At 41.0% G+C, this 19,563-nt stretch overlaps 1 protein-coding gene across 1 annotated transcript in view; it reads left to right on the top strand.

Moving 5' to 3' along the window:
* Positions 1 to 19,563, top strand: part of DGCR8 (DGCR8 microprocessor complex subunit) — a 29,877-nt gene that overhangs the window by 5,922 nt on the left and 4,392 nt on the right. The window contains exons 2-13 of the mRNA XM_084820474.1: positions 1,535 to 2,537; positions 2,931 to 3,090; positions 5,360 to 5,502; positions 6,806 to 7,088; positions 8,184 to 8,381; positions 9,613 to 9,714; positions 11,317 to 11,415; positions 12,217 to 12,299; positions 14,610 to 14,710; positions 15,918 to 16,024; positions 17,838 to 17,965; positions 18,507 to 18,620. Coding sequence (XP_084676600.1) covers positions 1,818 to 2,537; positions 2,931 to 3,090; positions 5,360 to 5,502; positions 6,806 to 7,088; positions 8,184 to 8,381; positions 9,613 to 9,714; positions 11,317 to 11,415; positions 12,217 to 12,299; positions 14,610 to 14,710; positions 15,918 to 16,024; positions 17,838 to 17,965; positions 18,507 to 18,620 — 2,238 coding nt within the window. The 5' untranslated portion in view covers positions 1,535 to 1,817. The remainder of the gene's footprint in view (positions 1 to 1,534; positions 2,538 to 2,930; positions 3,091 to 5,359; positions 5,503 to 6,805; positions 7,089 to 8,183; positions 8,382 to 9,612; positions 9,715 to 11,316; positions 11,416 to 12,216; positions 12,300 to 14,609; positions 14,711 to 15,917; positions 16,025 to 17,837; positions 17,966 to 18,506; positions 18,621 to 19,563) is intronic.

Here is a 19,563-nt window from a genome sequence, read left to right as displayed (position 1 = left end):
CAAACAGGAAAGCTCTCCAATATTCCTAGTTTGTTAGTGCAGAAATGGAAGTGCTCTTCTAGACTGTCATCCATCTGTGCTTATCCATCCTTCCTCCTCCTTCCAAATACCTCCTCCTTCCAAATTGAGGGAATGAAACTCTTGTATCTACCCTGACTCCCATCTTTTCCAATCCATTTGTCCTTCGGAGGAGCAACGGGGAGAGTGGGTTGTGCTGAAGCTGCTTCTCTTGTGGGGAGGAGGATGTTGTTTAGAAATACTGTGTGTGGAAGCTTTTGATTCTCTTGAAATATTTGAGGAGGACATATATTCTTCTTGGTAAAGTTTTGACTTGAGCAGATTCATCCATCTGGGTTTAGGGGCATGGATGAGGGGGAGTAATTCCTCTATTCCTTTTTGGTTGGAGGACTTAAAACCTTCTGTTTGGGTTTACATAGAGGGACTTGGAGAGATCAGTTAGCAACAGGTAAGAAATTCCTATCTGTCGCTCCATGATCACTGCAGTACTTGGGCAAATTGCTGTACTTCACATGTATATTGTTACATGTGACACACATGTCTGTTTTGCTGTACATAGTACAAAAAGCCCAGATTGAGAGTGTGTAAATAGAGCAGAAGTAATATTTTATTGGTTTGTAAGCTCCCTTTTAGGTTTTTATAATGGGAAGGTGAAATTATATAGCATTACACATAATTTTAAGTTATCCCTACTAGAACCTGTTAAGCTAGCCACTGTTGTAAGCCTCGGCACTTTACATATGGTAAGCTGAGGCTTACTCCAGGCTATGCAGTGGGTGTTGATTTGATTTCTGGCTCATTTTTCGTGTAGCCTGTGCTCTTAACCATTATACATAATTATCCCCCAGCAGAAGTGTGTGCATCTGTTGCACAGCAGGAATGGGCCTAAGAAATAACATGCATTTTCCTACACTGAAGTGATGTCCATGTATGAAATCTTGTGTGAAGCGACTGCAAGATAATGTGACTGCTCACAGTGGTGTAACTTTGCATAAGGCACTGGGATCGTACCAATGTCACTGAATTCCTTTACATTGGTTCCGGATTTCCGATTTATTTTTCTTTAAATAAAACTAATATCCGTGAGGCATTAGGGTGCTTGCTTGTCTGCTTAGAATTGTTGAGTTTAGTTAATAGGTAACTAAATATCCCTTATGCAAGGGGAAGTTTTACTTAGAATGTAAATGACTTTCTAAAGCAATATTTTCTGTTTGACAGAATTAGCTTTCTACAACAGGTGGGCTAATAACAGTGTGTTGCAGTCTGTTTAGCAATCTGTTGCTTAGACTTAAAGAAAAATAAGCATTTTTGCACAACCTTGTTTACAAACTTTTTGCTTCATCAGGTTCATTGGGTAATCATAAATATTGCTGGTTGTGATTCTGTTTAGCAATATATAGTTAAAATGGATGTCATTCTGAGTTTTGTGTAGTGTACTGAGTTTTGTGTGCTTCATAATCATAAAAGAATAGAGATTTAAAGCTTCTCTGTGACAATGCATTTTTTTTCTTCATAGGTTGAAAGAAGAAAAGGACACCTGCATGCAGCCAGAGAAGATGCTCTTTGCTTCGACACCAGCTATTTAAGCTGAATGCATTGTGATTTCCAGTAATTGAGACAGTGATTCTGAAAGCTGTCTACATTAATGAAAAGAACAATGTAGTCAGCTTAATTGAATCATCAGTGTTGCAAATTGAATAGAGGATGACAAATCCTGTCTTGATGGACTTCTGCATGTTAGGAATATAGATTTATTTGCCTTTTTTATTTAAAGCCTTGTTTTTTTGTAAGTTTTAATTATGGAGAATTATGAAAATGCACCTCCCCTCCCAAAAGAGCCGGCAACAGAAGTGAATGTGGAGAATCATTCTTGTCCCCCACCATTGCCGCCTAATGAACAGCCTCCACCACCTCCCCTGCAAACGTCCAGTGACGCAGAGGTAATGGACGTTGGCTCTGGTGGTGATGGACAGTCAGATACCCCTGCTGGGGACGTGCACACTGTCGGCAGAACACAGCTTCTCACAAAGGGATCTTCATGCTACAAAAGTCGTCTTATCGTAGATCCTAATAGTGACCAAAGCCCAAGAACTGCTCGTCATGCGCCTTCAGTTAGAAAGTTCACCCCTGATCTTAAGTTGCTTAAAGATGTAAAAATTAGTGTTAGCTTTACAGAAAGCTGCAAAAGTAAAGACAGAAAAGTTCTGTACACTGGAGCTGAGCAAGATTATGAGACAGATTCAGATTTAGGTATTAATAATGTCAATGGGGATATGCATGCTTGTCCTCTTGCTGGGGGTAGTAATGGTCAAGCTACATGTGTAGCTGGTGAAAATGATGACAAAAAGGAGGATGAAAATGATGTAGATCAGGAAAAGCGAGTGGAGTATGCAGTTCTGGATGATTTAGAAGATTTTACTGACAATTTGATGGAAATAGATGAAGAAGGAGGGTTTACATCTAAAGCAATCGTTCAGAGAGACAAAGCAGATGAGGAAACCTTAAACTATTCTTATGAGGTAAGTAAATTCTATTTCTAATTTCAAGGGGGGAAAGCTTGTGCAGGATTTGTTAACTAAAACGTCTATTAAGGAAGCTTCCTTGATTGACAAAGTCTGGATGTTTAGCGCTCTTTAACCATACAAAATACACATTTAAACAGTGCTGAGAATGGATTAGGAGTTACACTATGTGTCAGTATGTAGGCTGTGGGCTTTATTCATCTTCCTGAATATCAAAAAAGTCCTAAGTTAGTAACCACTCCTTGAAAGCATACTACTTTGATTTTTAGTTGCCTGATGATGATAGGAATTTGTAAACATATGTACAAATAATTCTTGCCTTGCTGTGTCAGCGTAGTCTGGGGAGGAGAATAGCTATAGGGCCATGGTATCTTACAATATGTTTTTCAGGATGAATTTGATAATGATGTGGATGCTCTGCTGGAAGAAGGTCTTTGTGTTCCCAAGAAAAGGAGAATTGATGAGAAATACGGAGGGGAGAGTGATCATCAGTCTGATGGAGAAACAAGTGTGCAGCCAATGATGACCAAAATAAAAACTGTTCTTAAAAGTAAGCTATTTTACATATTATCTATAATGGTATATATAGACATGTTTGCAATTACCTGTCTGAATACCCACAAAAACTAGTCAGTTTAGGGAGCAATCCTATGGCCACTAGTCAATGGCTAGACTGCCATAGGATATCTGGTTTTCCGGGAACCAACCTCAGAGCCCACGCTCCAAGGTCAGTTCCCGGAGAACCGACCTCCCCCCGCACTTCCTGCTGTCTCACAGGCAGTGCAGAACAGCCCCGTGCTCTGTGCTCCCAAGGGGAGCGCAGAGCGGCCAAAATGGGGCGTTCTGGGGTGGGGAGGGCGGAAATGCAGGTATGACACATCCTGTCTGTTGTACGGCAGCCCCCTCTCCCGCTCCGCCCTCCTGCAGCTAGGCAGCTGTTATTGGCTGTCTAGCTGAAAATATAGGGCAGGAGATCCCCTCCGTGCTTCTCCTGCCCTGCATTGGATAGGCGGTTGCCTCTGAGTTCAGAGGCGGCCGCCTGTTTGCATAGGATTGCACCCTTAGGCACGCACTTTCATAGATTATGCCTTTGACTTACCAAGTCCTAAAGCAGCCCACTAGCCATGTCTGATAGAACCCCTGTTTTTGCAGGCCCAAGCAAGTAGCAAAACCAGGATGTTTGTGAAGTCTGGTGGGCCACCAAACATTGCTGGTAGGAAGTGTTGAGCTTAGAGAGTCACACAGGTTATATAGACCTTTATTGAATTAAAAAAACCCCTCACAATACGAAAGGAGGATATTTTAGGTAGACATTGGTTATGAGGCTTGTGAAGGTAAATATTTTACACTGTCACTGGAAATCAATGAAGGGTACTGTAATTGCCATGCTGTTACAGAACACAGGTGTGCAAAGTGCTGTACAAGCAGGAAAGAATTTGCAGTCACTATTCTAATGAGGAGGACTTAACTATAGAGTAAAAAAAACCCCAAACTTATTGTCTCAAGTTGGTGGCTCTCAAAACTAACAACCCAATCCTTTGCAAGTATACTCAGAAGTAAGTTCTGCTGTGTTAAATGGAACTTGTTGTCAAATAACTGTACGTAGGATTGTAGCCTAAATGAAGTTAACTTGTGATGTGGAAAGAAGTATGAAATACTTTGCCTGAATGTAGAGTTAAGACACTGTTTTACAGAGAACAGCTTGAGTTCCAAATATTCTCATATGGCTTCATTTGCAATGAATAATTTGTAATACTTATTGTCTTCATTCCTGCTGAAGAAAGCCACACAAGTGATAAAACAGGGATGAACAGTGATCCAAGACATTTACTATATTTTCTCTTCCTAATGAAAGGAGAGGTACAAAAAGAAGCACATGAATGTATGATCAGCAAGGAGAATAAGTTTTACAGCAAACAATTGTAGCAGTAAGGTGAAAGTGAAAGAGAGCAAAGGTATCTAGCCCAGCCTTTGAGGTTAACATGGTGTTAACAGTCCTAGGTCTACTGGACTGAAAACACTAATATACACACATGCCTTCAACTGTACCTGAAAAGTGTAGTCCTTAAATGTTGGTTCTTCTTAGAAAGTTGATACTTATTCTGAGCACATCAAGATAATTTAAAATATTTGGACAGTTTATTTTGAGTTCTTTTGAGTTGCAGCTATGAAATCTATTCCATTGGATTTCTTTCTCTATATTGATAGGAGGAATGTAGAATGTTCCAGGTCCAACATAAAAAATTTGGGGTTTCTCTTTTTGAGTATCAAACAAAGGAATTGTTTGTTTTTTAAGTGTGAGATAATTTTTCACTTTTTATGTTGTAAGTTACTCCTTTGTTGAAAGGAAAGGCAATCACATATTTTATTCATCAAATTTAGGGATATGGAATGTTGCGTGAGAGCCAAAGCAGCTTCGGGAAAAACAAAGAAGTTTGAGTCCCACCAATATTGTGGAAGATGAAAGCTGAAATTAATACAAATGTATAGTTTTAAACTGAATATCAGTTTTGCTTTCATGTGCTTTTTGCGGTTCAAAATACAGTCATAGTAGTTTCACCATGGAAGGCAAATTGTCTGCAGACTTTGGATAGAGGCTGGAAATGCCATCTGAGCTTCTCTATAAAATGTTGTATGTCTTTATGCATTTGTATGGCTTGAATGGCAGCAAGGTCCTTTAAAAATCATTTGCAGAGTCTTTGCTTCATGACACTCTATTAACCATGGCATAGGAGGTGTCTGTACCTATTTAAAACCAAGCTTTTAAATGATGATTGGAAGGCTTGTGCAGTGAGTAGTTTCTTTCTCTCTCTTTTTAGGCCGTGGCCGCCCTCCTACAGAGCCTTTGCCTGATGGATGGATCATGACATTCCATAACTCAGGCATTCCTGTATATTTGCACAGAGAATCCAGAGTTGTTACCTGGTCCAGACCTTATTTCTTGGGAACTGGAAGCATAAGGGTATGAAGACTTCAATCATTTTGGAAATTTAAAGTTATTAGATTTAAAATGTTTCTGCAGGGTTTTGTTTTGTGTTTTGCTATTACAATTATTAATAAAACTAATGCTAACGTAGGGTTGCTGAATTTGTGTGTGTAAAGATCTAGTTTCATTTTATTTAGGAGATGCGTGTATATAGATTGTAATGTTGGTTGGTAAACCAAGTTAAATACGAAGTCCTCAAAATCTGTCACCCTTAGGAAATGCTGGAAATCCCATAGGGATGCTAGGAAAAAGCATGGTCTGTCTTACTGTCATTTGTGTAAATATGTTAGACAGTCACCGTATCCCAAAACAAAATTCAGTTTTCTAAAATATCTTCACAAATGCAGACAGATTGGTATTGAAATTAGATTTATTAATGTTTCCTTGTTATTGATTGAGCAATTTCTCTGTTCATGGAGGATGGTTTTATCATTACCTATTATTCATGATAGCTATATGGATCCTCCATATTCAGAGGTAGTATGCCATTGAATACCAGTTCCTGGGCAGGCTGTTGCATTCAAGCCCTGCTTGTGAGCTTCTTGGATGCATCTGGTGGGTTAATGTGGAAAGCAGGACACTGGGCTTGGTTGACCTTTGATCTGATCGAGCAGGGCTCTTTTTACGCTCTTTTTAAGAATTACATTCTTAGAAAGGAATTTCTTCAAAAGGAAGAAAAATGTAGTGGGCCATCAACAAGTTGATCTTTCACAATATAGAAATCTACCAAGTACTATTGCTGCATAACCATTCATTAAAATGGGTGTTTTGTAGGAGTATTGCAGTCACAGTGCTTTATGGATTGCGTTCACGTTTATGTGGATTGCACTCACATTTACATGGCTGTAGTTATAATTGAGTAACTGAACATTAACAAGTAATATTTATTATTGAAAATATTGGAAGGAATGTGCATCAGTCAGGCCCACTTGCACCTTGGAAGTATCAGGATATCATTTCCCATTTGTTTATCTGCATGTGCACGTGTACACACACACACACACACACACACACCCCTTCGCTTCAGATAGTACAGAAAAGACATGGTCACCATGCTGTAGAGTCAGAGACCCAACTGGCTTTATAATGTACCATATTGTCTAATGTTTGCTTTACACATACATCTTCCATCAAGTTTTTCACAATAGCAGAAGTAGACAAAATTATCAGAATTGCTAGTAAATGGTAGGGCAGGTGTATAGCATACTTTGAACACCATTGGAAGTGACTGTATTTGGGTTTTGTAGTCTTGTTCTCATATTTGAACTTTTATTTGCAGAAACATGATCCTCCTTTGAGTAGCATTCCTTGTTTGCATTATAAAAAAATGAAGGAAAATGAAGAAAGGGAACAAAGCAATGATATCACCCCAAATGATGAAGTATCACCTATAAAACTCATGGATAAGTCTTTAGAATTGGACTGCCAAACAGAGGAGCCGGACTCCACTGCTGCTGATTCTGGGACTTTAGATGAGAGAGATCCATCTGGGGGAGATGCAGCACAAGGAGCCTTAGGTCAAGTTAAGGCCAAAGTTGAAGTGTGCAAAGATGAGTCAATAGGTAAGTGCTGAAAATAGTAAGTTTTGGGTACTCAGAATCTGACTACACTTTCCAGGCTACCTTGTGGCAGAAACCATACCAATTACAAGTTGGAGGGCTCCAAACCTAGGAGCTGCCTGGGTGGTATACCCTACACTTTTCACTGACTGCCAGTTCAGTATAGGGATGGGCGAACGAGTGATATTCAAGATAGCCAGGATTCGCTGAACATCATCTTGCCGTTCATCTCGTGCCTGATTCCTGTTTGTGTTTGTGATCATGGCTTGCGTTGCATGAATGGGAGAGTTGCGCGACCCTCCCAGAATTTGTGCAAATTTCCTCCATAGACTGAAGCGGGGCTGGTTCAGTCTACCAAGGAAATTTGTGCAAATCGAACTGGGAATCAGGAATGAGACCAACGCAAGCACATTTTTGACAATTTGCAGATATTTTCGGTGGACTCAAGTTTGCATTCAGAGCTTTGAATAGGGCACGGTTGCCTGTTTTTTGAGCAAAAACAAAATTGTCATACATTCCTAGTTCAGTATTTCATATTTCCATCATTTCACATTCAGTCTGACACCACATATTGCTTCTTCCTGGGTTTTTTAAATATAATTTGGATTTACAGTATTTAGGTGGGATTGTTCTGTGCTGCTGCTCTTGTTTGAGCCTCCAGTGAAAAGCACATGTTAACAAATGGGGTGTGGGAAATAAAAGTTAATTTCAAATACTCTTGTCATACTTGGTAGAATCATAGAATTGTAGCACTGTTGGGACTTGGTCATCTAGACATTCTGAAATGAAACTCTGTTAGCCCTGCTTTTTCTGTTGTCCAAACTATGGCATGGAGAATCTTTCTATGAGTCATATCTTCATACAACGTATACAGCTCGCATATCAAACGTCATTTAAGGCACAATCCAATGCACATTTAGACAGAAAAATGTCCTACAACTCCATGCAGCCATGCTGGCTGGGGCATGTTTGGAATTGTAAGATTTCTTTCTGTCTAAACATCCATAGGATTGCACTCTTAGTCACTGTCATATTAATGGGAAGGTAGCAGTTTTTGGTGGAGCATACAGAATAACTAGGATTGGTTATTTTTCCTAGAACTTGAAGATTTTAGACACTACCTTGAAAAACGTTTTGATTTTGAACAAGTAACTGTAAAAAAGTTCAGAACCTGGGCTGAGAGACGACAGTTCAATCGTGAGATGAAGAGGAAACAAGCAGAGTCTGAACGACCTATTTTGCCAGCCAATCAGAAACTTATTACCTTGTCTGTACAAGATGCACCCACAAAGAGAGGTTGGTGTTTTTTCTGTATTTAGTTTAGCTAGTTAGTCATAGTAGTAATATTTTAAATAACATTTCTGAGGCAGTTTTGTGTGGAATGGGATTATTTTTTCACAGTTGTAATGTTTTGAGGTTTAGCACTGTTAGTGTCTAACCCTGGAAAATGTGAGATTTATTTTTATCTTGGTGTTATGAGAATGCAGTGCCCTTGCTTGGATGCTATGGCTGATATCTAAAGAGCTACTTTAAGTTCACCCAAGGGGTCATGTATGCCTGATAAAGCAACAGACCCTCATGCTATATTACCAGCTTCAATCCCTCACCTCCCAGGTATCTCTGCCTGAGCCCCCTTTAACACAAATTGCTTGGGGGAACAATCAGTGGAAACAGAATTTGTTGGATGAGTCTTCAAAGATTACTGGCCGTGAGAGAGATCGTAGTCTAATTATTGCATTTATTAGTCATCACAATCTGTTTTTAGAGATATTCTGTAAATATTTTCAATATGGAGCACTTGGGAATTAAGGGGCTGGTGTATGCACAGGTACACCTGCTCTTCCACTACACATTTAAGGTGATCTGTGGTTTGGGTGCTTCAGGCAGAGGCTCTATCCAGTGAATGTTGTTTAAAAAAAAACAAAAAAACACTTTACCATGGGGGAGGGGTAGAAGAGGGTTATACATGCCTGTTCCTCCTCCAAGTAAGCTGAGTAAGTGCAAAATAGTTCATGTAATCTGTGTTGGGACAAGCTAAATTGGAAGACTGACTTGTACTTTGCTTTATGATCAGGGCATTCTTAATCTGGACATTGTTGTATTTCTGTTTATTAGCAATGTTTATATACCACTTCTCATTTGAGACAAATCTTAAAGATGTTTATAAAAGAATAAAAACAAAGACTACACATACATCATGAGGATGGTACAAAGATAGCTTATGGTTGAGGGAAAGCCAAAGCAAATAAAAGTTTTCAATAGACAAAACATGCCCGTGTTTGAAGCCTGACGTACCTCAAAGGGGAGATTATGCCACAGGGTGGGTGTCACTGCAGAGAAGGCCAATCTCCATGCTGTCACCAAACAGAAATCTGTAGGCTGTCGCATGGCCAACAGGATCTCCCCTGAAGATAGTAGTTGCATGGGAGGTTGGCATAGGGGAGACATCCTTTAAGGTAACCTGGTTCTAACAGCGAGCTTCAAAAAGGCTCAAAACTGCATCCATGAAATCTCTTTATTTTCCTAGAGTTTGTTATTAATCCCAATGGGAAGTCTGAAGTTTGCATCCTACATGAATATATGCAACGAGTCCTAAAGGTTCGACCTGTTTACAATTTCTTTGAATGTGGTAAGTCTTCAGCATTGTGTTTTTTGTAGGGTAATGGTTGATATATGTATGTTTGAGCCAATAATTTTTAAAAATTGACAGTACTGTGTAAGACTTCCTCTTCCACAATATATTTACATTCCAGAATGACAGAGGATGCAGGATGCACGCTGCGCCTGGAATAATACAAACTAAAAAAATGTCTCATAGAATCATAGAATAGTAGGGTTGGAAGGGGCCTATAAGACCATCAAGTCCAACCCATCAAGTCTCATGAAGGTTTGGAAAGAAAAACTACTTCATTGTAACATGCATACTGTTAGCTTTGTATCTATTTATTTAATATATGTTTTTGCCTTGCTCTTCAGTCAGTAAGGCTCTCAGAAAAGGTTACAGGTTAATAAATAAAAAAAAAGACAGTCCCTGCCATCAGGCCTATAATCTAAAAGGCAAGACTCAATGGGGACGGGGAGGGAAGAGCTAAACAAGCTAACCCAGGTCTTAAGCACTTAATTAACAGTACTTCAGAATGTTAAGCATAAACACATGGCCTTGAAAACATAAGACATTGTACATTAGCTGGTCAGTGTCCTGATCTTGTTGCTGTTGCTCAGTCGTTAAGTCATGTCCAACTCTTCGTGACCCCATGGACCAGACCATGCCAGGCCTTCCTGTCCTCCGCTCTCTCCTGGAGTGTGCTCAAGTTCATATTCATTGCATTGGTGATGCTATCTAGCCATCTCATCCTCTGCCGTCCCCTTCCCCTTTTGCCCTCAATCTTTCCCAGCAGCAGGGTCTTTTCCAGTGACTTTTCTCTTCACATTAGGTGGCCAAAATATTTGAGCTCCAGTATCTGTCCTTCCAATGAGCAGTCAGGGTTGATTTCCTTTAGGATGGACTGATTTGACCTCCTTGCAGTCCAGGGGACTCGTAAGGGTCTTCTCCAGCACCACAGTTCGAAAGCATCAATTCTTCGGCGCTCAGCCTTCCTTATAGTCCAGCTCTCACAGCCATACGTTACTACCAGGAAAACCATAGCTTTGATTAGACGGACCTTTGTTGGCAAGGTGATGTCTCTGCTTCTTACTATGCTGTCTAGGTTTGCCATAGCTTTCCTCCCAAGGAGCAAGCGTCTTTTAATTTCATGGCTACAGTCACCATCTGCGGTGATCTTGGAGCCCAAGAAAATAAAATCTGTCACTGCTTCCATTTCTTCCCCTTCTATATGCCAGGAAGTGATGGGGCCAGATGCCATGATCTTAGTTTTTTTAATGTTGAGTCCTGATCTAGAGAATCCTAAATCTAAAGGTGCGCTCTTGAATACCATGTCTATTATATTATTTTCAGATTGTGTGTTAGAAGTTCTAACGTAGCACCTGGGGACTGCTAGCAGTTCAAAAACATGCTTTTCCAGTAGTTCTGTCACAGTCAGATGACTTGTAAAAACGTTAACTTTTATTCCATATACATGTGATGGAAGCAACCTATTTGCATAATATGGCCACAACAGGTTTTCTTATCCCACACAAGAAGAATGACTATTTATCTGACTTCTTGGTAATGTAAGGTTAGGGCTTATGTAAAATATAGTGACTTGCAATTTTCTCTCCTCCTCCTTTAAAGAGAACCCAAGTGAGCCTTTTGGAGCCTCAGTTATCATTGATGGAGTGACTTACGGGGCAGGAACTGCAAGCAGCAAGAAACTTGCCAAGAATAAAGCTGGTAATGTAAACATACTGAAGTAACACATACTGATTATCTGTGCTTGATTGCTGTTGCCAATAAGGCTGTAAAGAAAGAACGTATGCTTGTCGGTTCTCCAGTGCTAAATGGGGCTTACTCCATAATAAATGTATGCTGGATTGGTGTACATGTAGTTTTAATGGATAGAATTGAGTATATTATTCTTAAATGAAGAAATGTTGCATTAAGTGTGTGCGGTTGAAATATAGGACTGCTTTTTAAACTTCTGAGACTGATAGCGCAGACGGGTTTAGAAGAATGCCTTGAGTGCCATTTTCTTGGTAGAAAGGCTGAGTGCAAATCACATAAAGAATCATAAAATAAAGAATCCCTTGACTTCTTTAAAAAAAAAATGATGCAAAGGATAGTGAACCATGAGGAAAGACACAGCCTTGGCTTGCAGTACTGCTCTCAGATTGAAAATTGGATTTAAATAGTCTTAACAGAATCGCAGTCCTGGAGAACAGCTTCTCTAGCCCTGCTGCTTTGCTCCATTCCATGGCCATGGTGCTTGGCCAGAACCATGATGAAATGGGTACAGAGTTCATAATAGCAGTGCTTGGTGGGTTGTGCCCATAGAACTTCATGTCACTTCTGTAAAAGCTGTGCAGATACATCTGGTGCTAACTTTCCAGGGGCTTTCCCATGAAATCTCTTCCCCACTATAAAAACAGTTTGAAAATTTTGTTTATGATCATCTGCATTCTCAGGAAGAAATTTAAGCTTGTAGAATACATGATTACTCCATCATGTAACCATTTCAATAATGTATTTCTGCAGCCCGAGCTACACTGGAAATCCTCATTCCTGACTTTGTTAAACAGACTTCCGAGGAAAAGCCCAAAGATAGTGAGGAGCTAGAGGTATGATTTACTGCACTGTCCTCTGCCTGTTTATTTGGAAGTAAGTCACACTGAGTTCCCCCTTCATGGATCACTGCCTTGTTGTGGCGAAGGGGCTTGCGTAACTCAGTGAAGCCATAAGCTATGCCGTGCAGGGCCACCCAAGACGGACAGGTCATGGCAGAGAGTTCTGACAAAATGTGGTCCACTGGAGAAGGAAATGGCAACCCAGTCCAGTATTCTTGCCAAGAAAACCCCATGGAACGTATCACAAGGCTAAAAGAGATGACGCCGGAAGATGAGCCCCTCGGGTCGGAAGGTGTCCAATATACTACTGGGGAAGAGCAGAGGGTATTTCCAAGTAGCGCCAGAAAGAGTGAAGCGGCTGGGCCAAACCCGAAAGGACACTCAGCTGTGGATGTGTCTGGCGGTGAAAAGAAAATCCAATGCTGTAAAGAACAATATTGTTTAGGAACCTGGAATGTCAGATCAATGAATCAAGGTAAGCTGGAGGTGGTCAAACAGGAGATGGCAAGATTGAACATCGACATCTTGGGAATCAGCACACTAAAATGGACAGGCATGGGCGAATTTAATTCAGGTGACCATCATATCTACTATTGTGGGCAAGAATCCCTTAGAAGAAATGGAGTAGCACTCATAGTCAACAAAAGGGTGGGAAAAGCAGTACTGGGGTACAATCTTAAAAATGATAGAATGATCTCAGTACGAATCCAAGGCAAACCATTCAACATCACAGTAATTCAAGTCTATGCCCCAACCACTGAGGCCGAAGAAGCTGAGGTTGATAAGGAAGGCTGAGCGCCGAAGAATTGATGCTTTCGAACTGTGGTGCTGGAGAAGACTCTTACGAATCCCCTGGACTGCAAGGAGGTCAAATCAGTCCATCCTAAAGGAAATCAACCCTGACTGCTCATTGGAAGGACAGAGACTGAAGCTGAAGCTCCAGTATTTTGGCCACCTAATGCGAAGAGAAAACTCCCTGGAAAAGACCCTGATGCTGGGAAAGACTGAAGGCAAAAGGAGAAGGGGACGGCAGAGGATGAGATGGCTAGATAGCATCACGGATGCAATGAATATGAACTTGAGCACGCTCCGGGAGAGAGCGCAGGACAGGAAGGCCTGGCGTGCTATGGTCCATGGGGTCACGAAGAGTCAGACACGACTGAACGACTGAACAACAACAACACACTGAGTTCAGTGAGACTTACTCCCAAGTATGTTTGTAGGATTGCAGCTTAATTGGGGTGTGACCCATTGCTAATTTCCACTGTAAGATGCTACTGTGCAGGTTTTCTTTTAATAACTATTTGTGCTCTTCTAGGATGCCTATATGTGTTTTGAAGATCTTTTTATAATGCTTGATATTAACGCTTGATATAATGCTTTGAAATCGTGACAATAGTAGTCAGACCAAATTTTTTTTTTTCAGGTGACTGTCCTTAGGAAGCACGCATCTATGCATTTCTTTCTTGCAGCTTTCCCCCTGTTAGTTGCTCTTTGACTGTGTCAGGCCCACTGATACCATCAGAGCTTTCCTATATTTCAAAGCGTTTCCTACTAGTTTGTATCCAGAACAGCGAAGTGTGTGTGTGTGTGACCAATTTTCATTGAACTTGACATACCTGGGCAACTGCTGACCACATTTGGACAATCATATCTTGGCTTAATAAGCTGAGATGTGAGCGAGCCTTGTGCCTGTGCATGCAAGCCCTTTCTCTTCTCTGTTCTCAGCATGCTGCAGTTGAGCCCAGAAGTCTTCCATTAACCATAGTCCCCTGGACTAAACCAGGATCTTGAACCAACTTCAAACAGTGGTTTGAGATCCTGTCGTGTTCTGAGCCTAGTAACAGTAGTCTGAACACAGCTGTTCCGTGCACCTTCTATCATTTGTAGGGAGCTATAGTCATGTCTCCTCCCCCCTACCCCACCCAGTCTTTCCTTTTTAAGGCTAGGCTTAAACATATCTGACTTTCAGCCTTTGCGCATGGTGTTCCAAAACTGCACTCACCTTTGCTGTTCTTGCAGGCTTTTATCCTCAAAATAGTGTGTGTCCAAAATGTATTGCCTTATTAACTGAAGTTGAACCAAAGCAATATAGTGGCACTTTTCTCACATCTTGTATTTCCCAATGCATTAATTTAAAGCTACAGAAAAATGGATTTTTGTGCTTTTGCTGATGCACATTGAGGGCTCAGCGCCAGCAGATTAAGACTGTGATTGCATCCTTTGGACTTTTATTTTAAAATAATGGATAAGAATCGGTGTGCCTGATCATTAAATGATGATGATCTATCAATTTTGTTGTAGTATTTTAACCATATCAGTATTGAGGACTCACGGGTATATGAACTGACCAGTAAAGCTGGACTCTTGTCTCCATATCAAATCCTTCATGAGTGCCTTAAAAGGTAAGGTTGTGCGCTAGTAATGAGTTTTGTAGATCAAAGGGTATCCCTAAATTCAGGTCCCCTTAACCAATGTGGGGAGGGACAGTTTTTATTAATAAAAAGTCTTGTCTGTTCTTCTGTCTGTCCATAACATGGAATTGGCATGAGCAATAGCACGATGGGAGGAGCTGTAGCTCAGTGGTAAAGCACATGCGTTGCAAGCAAAAGATCCCTGGTTCAATCCCAGACGTCTCCATGTAGAGCAGGAAAAGCGCCTATCTGAAGCCCTGGAGAGCTGCTGGCAGTCAGTGTCAACGATACTGGGCTAGATGGACCGATGGTCTGACTGAGCATAAAGCACCTCCCTACATCCCTCATACCAGCCTCATGATTGAGAGTTGCTTGCAGACAGCCCCTACCCTATGATAGTTGTTGACCAGTAGTACCTAAGAGTCAGCCCATGTAATAACTTCTGGTGACAGCAATGCCCTTGCTTCTGGTCTGTGAGCTGATGCCAGTCAGTGTCAACAGTATGAGGCTCAAATAGACCAAGGGTCTGACTCAGTATAAGGCAGCTTCCTGTGTTCCATTATGACTGGCCAGTACATCCAAACATCGAAGTTCAGCTTGTGCTCTCACATGCAAGTGGAATAAAAACTTGTAGGGGAGATCAGTGGTTTGATATTTTAACCACGGGAGGTTGCCTATAACCTTACTCACACTGCACTCCAGTGCCAGTTAAGAACTTGTTCAAATGTGATCATCCTGTTTTCTCTGTCACAACACTGGTTGTTCACATGGCTGTGTCTGAATGGAGAGGCGTAGCATTTTTTTATTCATGTGGTTAGTTACTGGTTGTTTGGGCACAATCCAGCCAACTTCAGACCCACTGATTGAAATGGAAGAGAAATATGAAAACATTGGGACTTAAATGCTCTTAACTTTGGCTGGAACATCCATCTTCGTATGTTTGTGTTTTCACTTCAGATATTAGACACATACTGCGGGGGGAGGCAGCCCTTTTATTCTTCAGAAATGGCAAGCTTTAATGTTGTCAGGAGGATGCTTAGAATGTTGGGTAAAAAACACTAACTGTACTTCAGAAATACAATTTTAAGGAACTTTTCATTAGCCAAATCCTTGACATTTGGAACATCTTTGGGCAGACATGGTTCAGGTGGATTTTATAGACTACTAAGATGCTAACAGTATTCCATCTGTCCTTAAGAAATCATGGCATGGGTGACACATCTATAAAGTTCGAAGTGATTCCTGGTAAAAATCAGAAGAGTGAATATGTCATGACATGTGGGAAACACACTGTGCGTGGCTGGTGTAAGTACGGTGGCTACTTTGAATCCCTCTGACAGAAATGTTCTTTTAACCTGTGCTTGATTTTCTAGCATCTGATTATAATTAATTTTCCTGAATCGCACTGTGTGCTTATTCTGTGCTCTTGTGTATCTTGTTGCCATGAGACCACCTTTATTGAACTGAGATCAAAAGTACTTACTAAATCACAGCTCATGGTGTTGAGAAACTAAAATGTTCTTTCTAAGATTTTGGACTTGGTTGAAAAGGCACATGGTTGAAATCTTGGCTGGATAACTGGTATGGAGAATTGCAGATACAATTTTCTAATACGTGGTTTGACGTATCTTTGCATACTTCTTGGTATGAGCACTTCCCTCATTGACAAGCAGCTTGTCTATGACTTTCCCATTGACAGTTTCATAGGCAGTTAACCAGCCCAGTGATTGAATCATTTGGGAAGGAAGTACGCTGTTTTGAGGGCCAGTTATATCGTTGTCCAGTGTTGACTTTTCTTCTTGGACTCTTGCTACTTCTAATGGGTGATTTCCACTAGTAATTATGATGCAGGTAAAGGTGGTATGAACAGCATTCTAGAAAAAGATTAATAATTCAATGAGTGGCTGGTGGAATAGCACTGTTGGACCAAAAGAACATTCTTTAGGCTTCATGCACAGGGTTCGTCCATGGGTTGGATCCAGACGAAGTTAGTTGCACTGAGGTCCCACTGAAATGGATGTGAAAAGTTAGCCATGACTTATGTGGCAATGAAATCAATGGGATTTAAGTGCAACTAACCTCATCTGGTTCTAACATAATTAGTATGAACCAATGTATATATGTAGACTTCTCTAAGGTGCTGATGTGATATATTCAGAACCTTGTTAGCATCATCTTGTGGGGCCATTCACATTTCTCTGAGAAGTTACAAGTATTTGCTTTGCTTTCCAATATCCAGAAAAACTTTATATTTCCCTGCCCTGTGTGCTACATATGTATATATAAAAATGCAGCTCATTATACTGAGCTCCCTCCTCCTTGCATACACTCAGGTGCACTATTTCTTGAGCACTGAAGAGTCAGCCAACCCAAGATCTTGCTACCTTGATACTCTTAGAGGTCTTATGGGAGGGGCTACTCCAGATCAGTTGTGTGAGACATGAGAAGAGGATTTTTGAATAGCTCTGGAATTATATAAAGCTAAGTAGAAACTGCTTTAGCCTTTTTGCTTCACAAATATAATTAAGGGTGCAATCCTATAGAGATGGACAGGAGCCTCCGACCTCCCCTGAAGTCAGAGGCGACCGTGTATCCAATGCAGGGCAGAAGCATCATGGAGGAGATGATTCCCCTCCATGCTGCAGGCACCCTGCACTTTGCCTTAGACATGCATCTAAGTGCAGTTTCAGGGAGGGGGCAGGAACGGGGCTGGAGACCACAAAGGAAGCTGTCTAAAACAGTTTCCGTGGTCTCTTCCCATCCCCGCCCTAAGGAATGCCCCATTTTTACCACTCCATGCTCCAAGCACGGAGGTGGCAGAACCATGGTTTTCTCCGCATGAGCTACAAGGGGCAGGGAGCATGGTTTCCTGGCTACAAGCTCAGAGCTGGGAAATCAAAAAATCCTATCTCCCCCAGGCACTGTCTAGGGGATATAGGATTGCTCTCTCCACAAAGCTGGCTTCAGAATTTGTTATATAATTAAAAATGATCTAATGCGGTAGCTAATTTAGGCAGAGCAAAGTATTTTTTAGCCCTCACTTCATTTTTCTTCTGTACAAAGTGCCAGACTATCCAAAGGCCTGATTTTTAAACTTCTTTCTGTGATGATTATGCAGGTAAAAACAAGCGAGTTGGAAAACAATTGGCATCTCAGAAAATCCTTCAGCTGCTTCACCCACATGTGAAAAACTGGGGCTCTTTATTGCGCATGTATGGTAGAGAGAGCAGTAAGATGGTTAAGCAGGTAAGAGTTATATATGTGTCTGAACGTTTGTATACTCAATATTTTTTAAAGCTGTGCAGCAGTCTAAAATATTCAAATTACACCATTAAACACTAGTAGCAAAGTTTCCTACTTGACAGAGGCAGCTCTGTTGTGAAGGCACTGGATTGATTACTCGAATGAATGCATCAGAGACCTATGAGGGCATGGTGGGCCATTTTCTTCTGCGGGGAGTATGCACATAGTAATAATTGTGTGGTAAATTCATATCCCAGCCCAGAAAGGATCTCTCACATAAGCCACTGTAGTTCTCACTGTTGCTTGGACTCCTCCCTAACCTCCTAGGCAGGCTGAGGAACTGGGAATGAGAGTCCCTGCAGCATTAAGTGTGTCCGACAGAGCTGGGACAGCTCAAGGGGTAACATAGTCTGGGCACACTAGTTCTTATTTGATGTATTATTTATTAAAATATTTCTGCCCTACCTTTCAGTTCAAAATCCCCAATGTAGCTCCTCCTGTATTCTTAAAATTTCTGTTATTTAATTGCTATGTTCTTGTGCAGGAGACTTCTGATAAAAGTGTGATAGAACTTCAGCAGTATGCCAAAAAGAACAAGCCAAATCTACACATTCTGAACAAATTACAGGAAGAAATGAAGAAATTGGCACAAGAAAGAGTGAGTGTGTGCTTATTAATTTTTAAAACCGCCGTCAATTCTGAAAACAAGCATGAAAGTCACACTTACAGTGCTGTTTAGTAAATTGCCTTCCTGATTTTTACACCCTAAAGATATTTAAGGTCTTTTTGAGAGGCCATGTATTTAGAAATAGTTTTGATTCTTGCATTCTTTTAAGTTAACAAACTACCTTTAAAAAACAAACTAGTTATCTAGAATACAGACACAGTAGAACATCTCAGGTTGGATCCAGATAGAGGTGCATGCAAGCAACTGGGCTGGTGGAAGTGGATATCCCTGCTCCCTCGTCAGCATGGCAGCTTTTCCAGCCCACTAAAAATACAGTGTTGGGAGAACATGCTGAATGGGGTGAGCTGTGTTGTGGGAGAGAGGGGAAGTTCCCCAAAATTGCACAGAGGCACCTTTTTGTGATTGGAGCCCACAGAGGGCAGATCCTGGAACTAACCCCTCCTGTGCTACTGAGACTGTTGCAAATCTTGCTGTGGTCACAGCTTCTACAAGCTGCCAGATAATTTGCAGCAACCAGCCATATAGTGAGACTGGCCTTTGTTATTGCATGGAAATGTGGCCATAACAAGATGATAATAAGGTCAGCTTTCCCTATGATTCATCAGTGTAGATAAGTGACTCGCACAGTACTTTCCCTCTTTGCACTCCTTCTAATAGTTCTTAATCTGTGATTTTTATTGTATTTTAGCACTTGGATTGTGCAAGCACAGATACCTTCTTGGCAGTCATTGAAAGTCTGTCCTCAAATCAGAGGATTATATGTGTGAATGGGAGCTTCCACGTTCTCCTTTCTGTTCCATTATGGGTTCACCTGTTCTGAAGTAGATTTTGGCTGTGTTTGCACAGAATAATAAGCCAAGATACTTGAATGAGCTAGCTGCATGCTGCGCAGCTTAGTGTGAACAAACTGTGT

Source organism: Heloderma suspectum, chromosome 13, assembly GCF_057233095.1.
Source record: "Heloderma suspectum isolate Gila_16-S chromosome 13, 16-S_ref, whole genome shotgun sequence".
Taxonomy (NCBI): Eukaryota; Metazoa; Chordata; class Lepidosauria; order Squamata; family Helodermatidae; genus Heloderma; species Heloderma suspectum.
The sequence above is the reverse complement of the archived record's forward strand: the minus strand, read 5'-3'. Positions and strand labels throughout refer to the sequence as shown.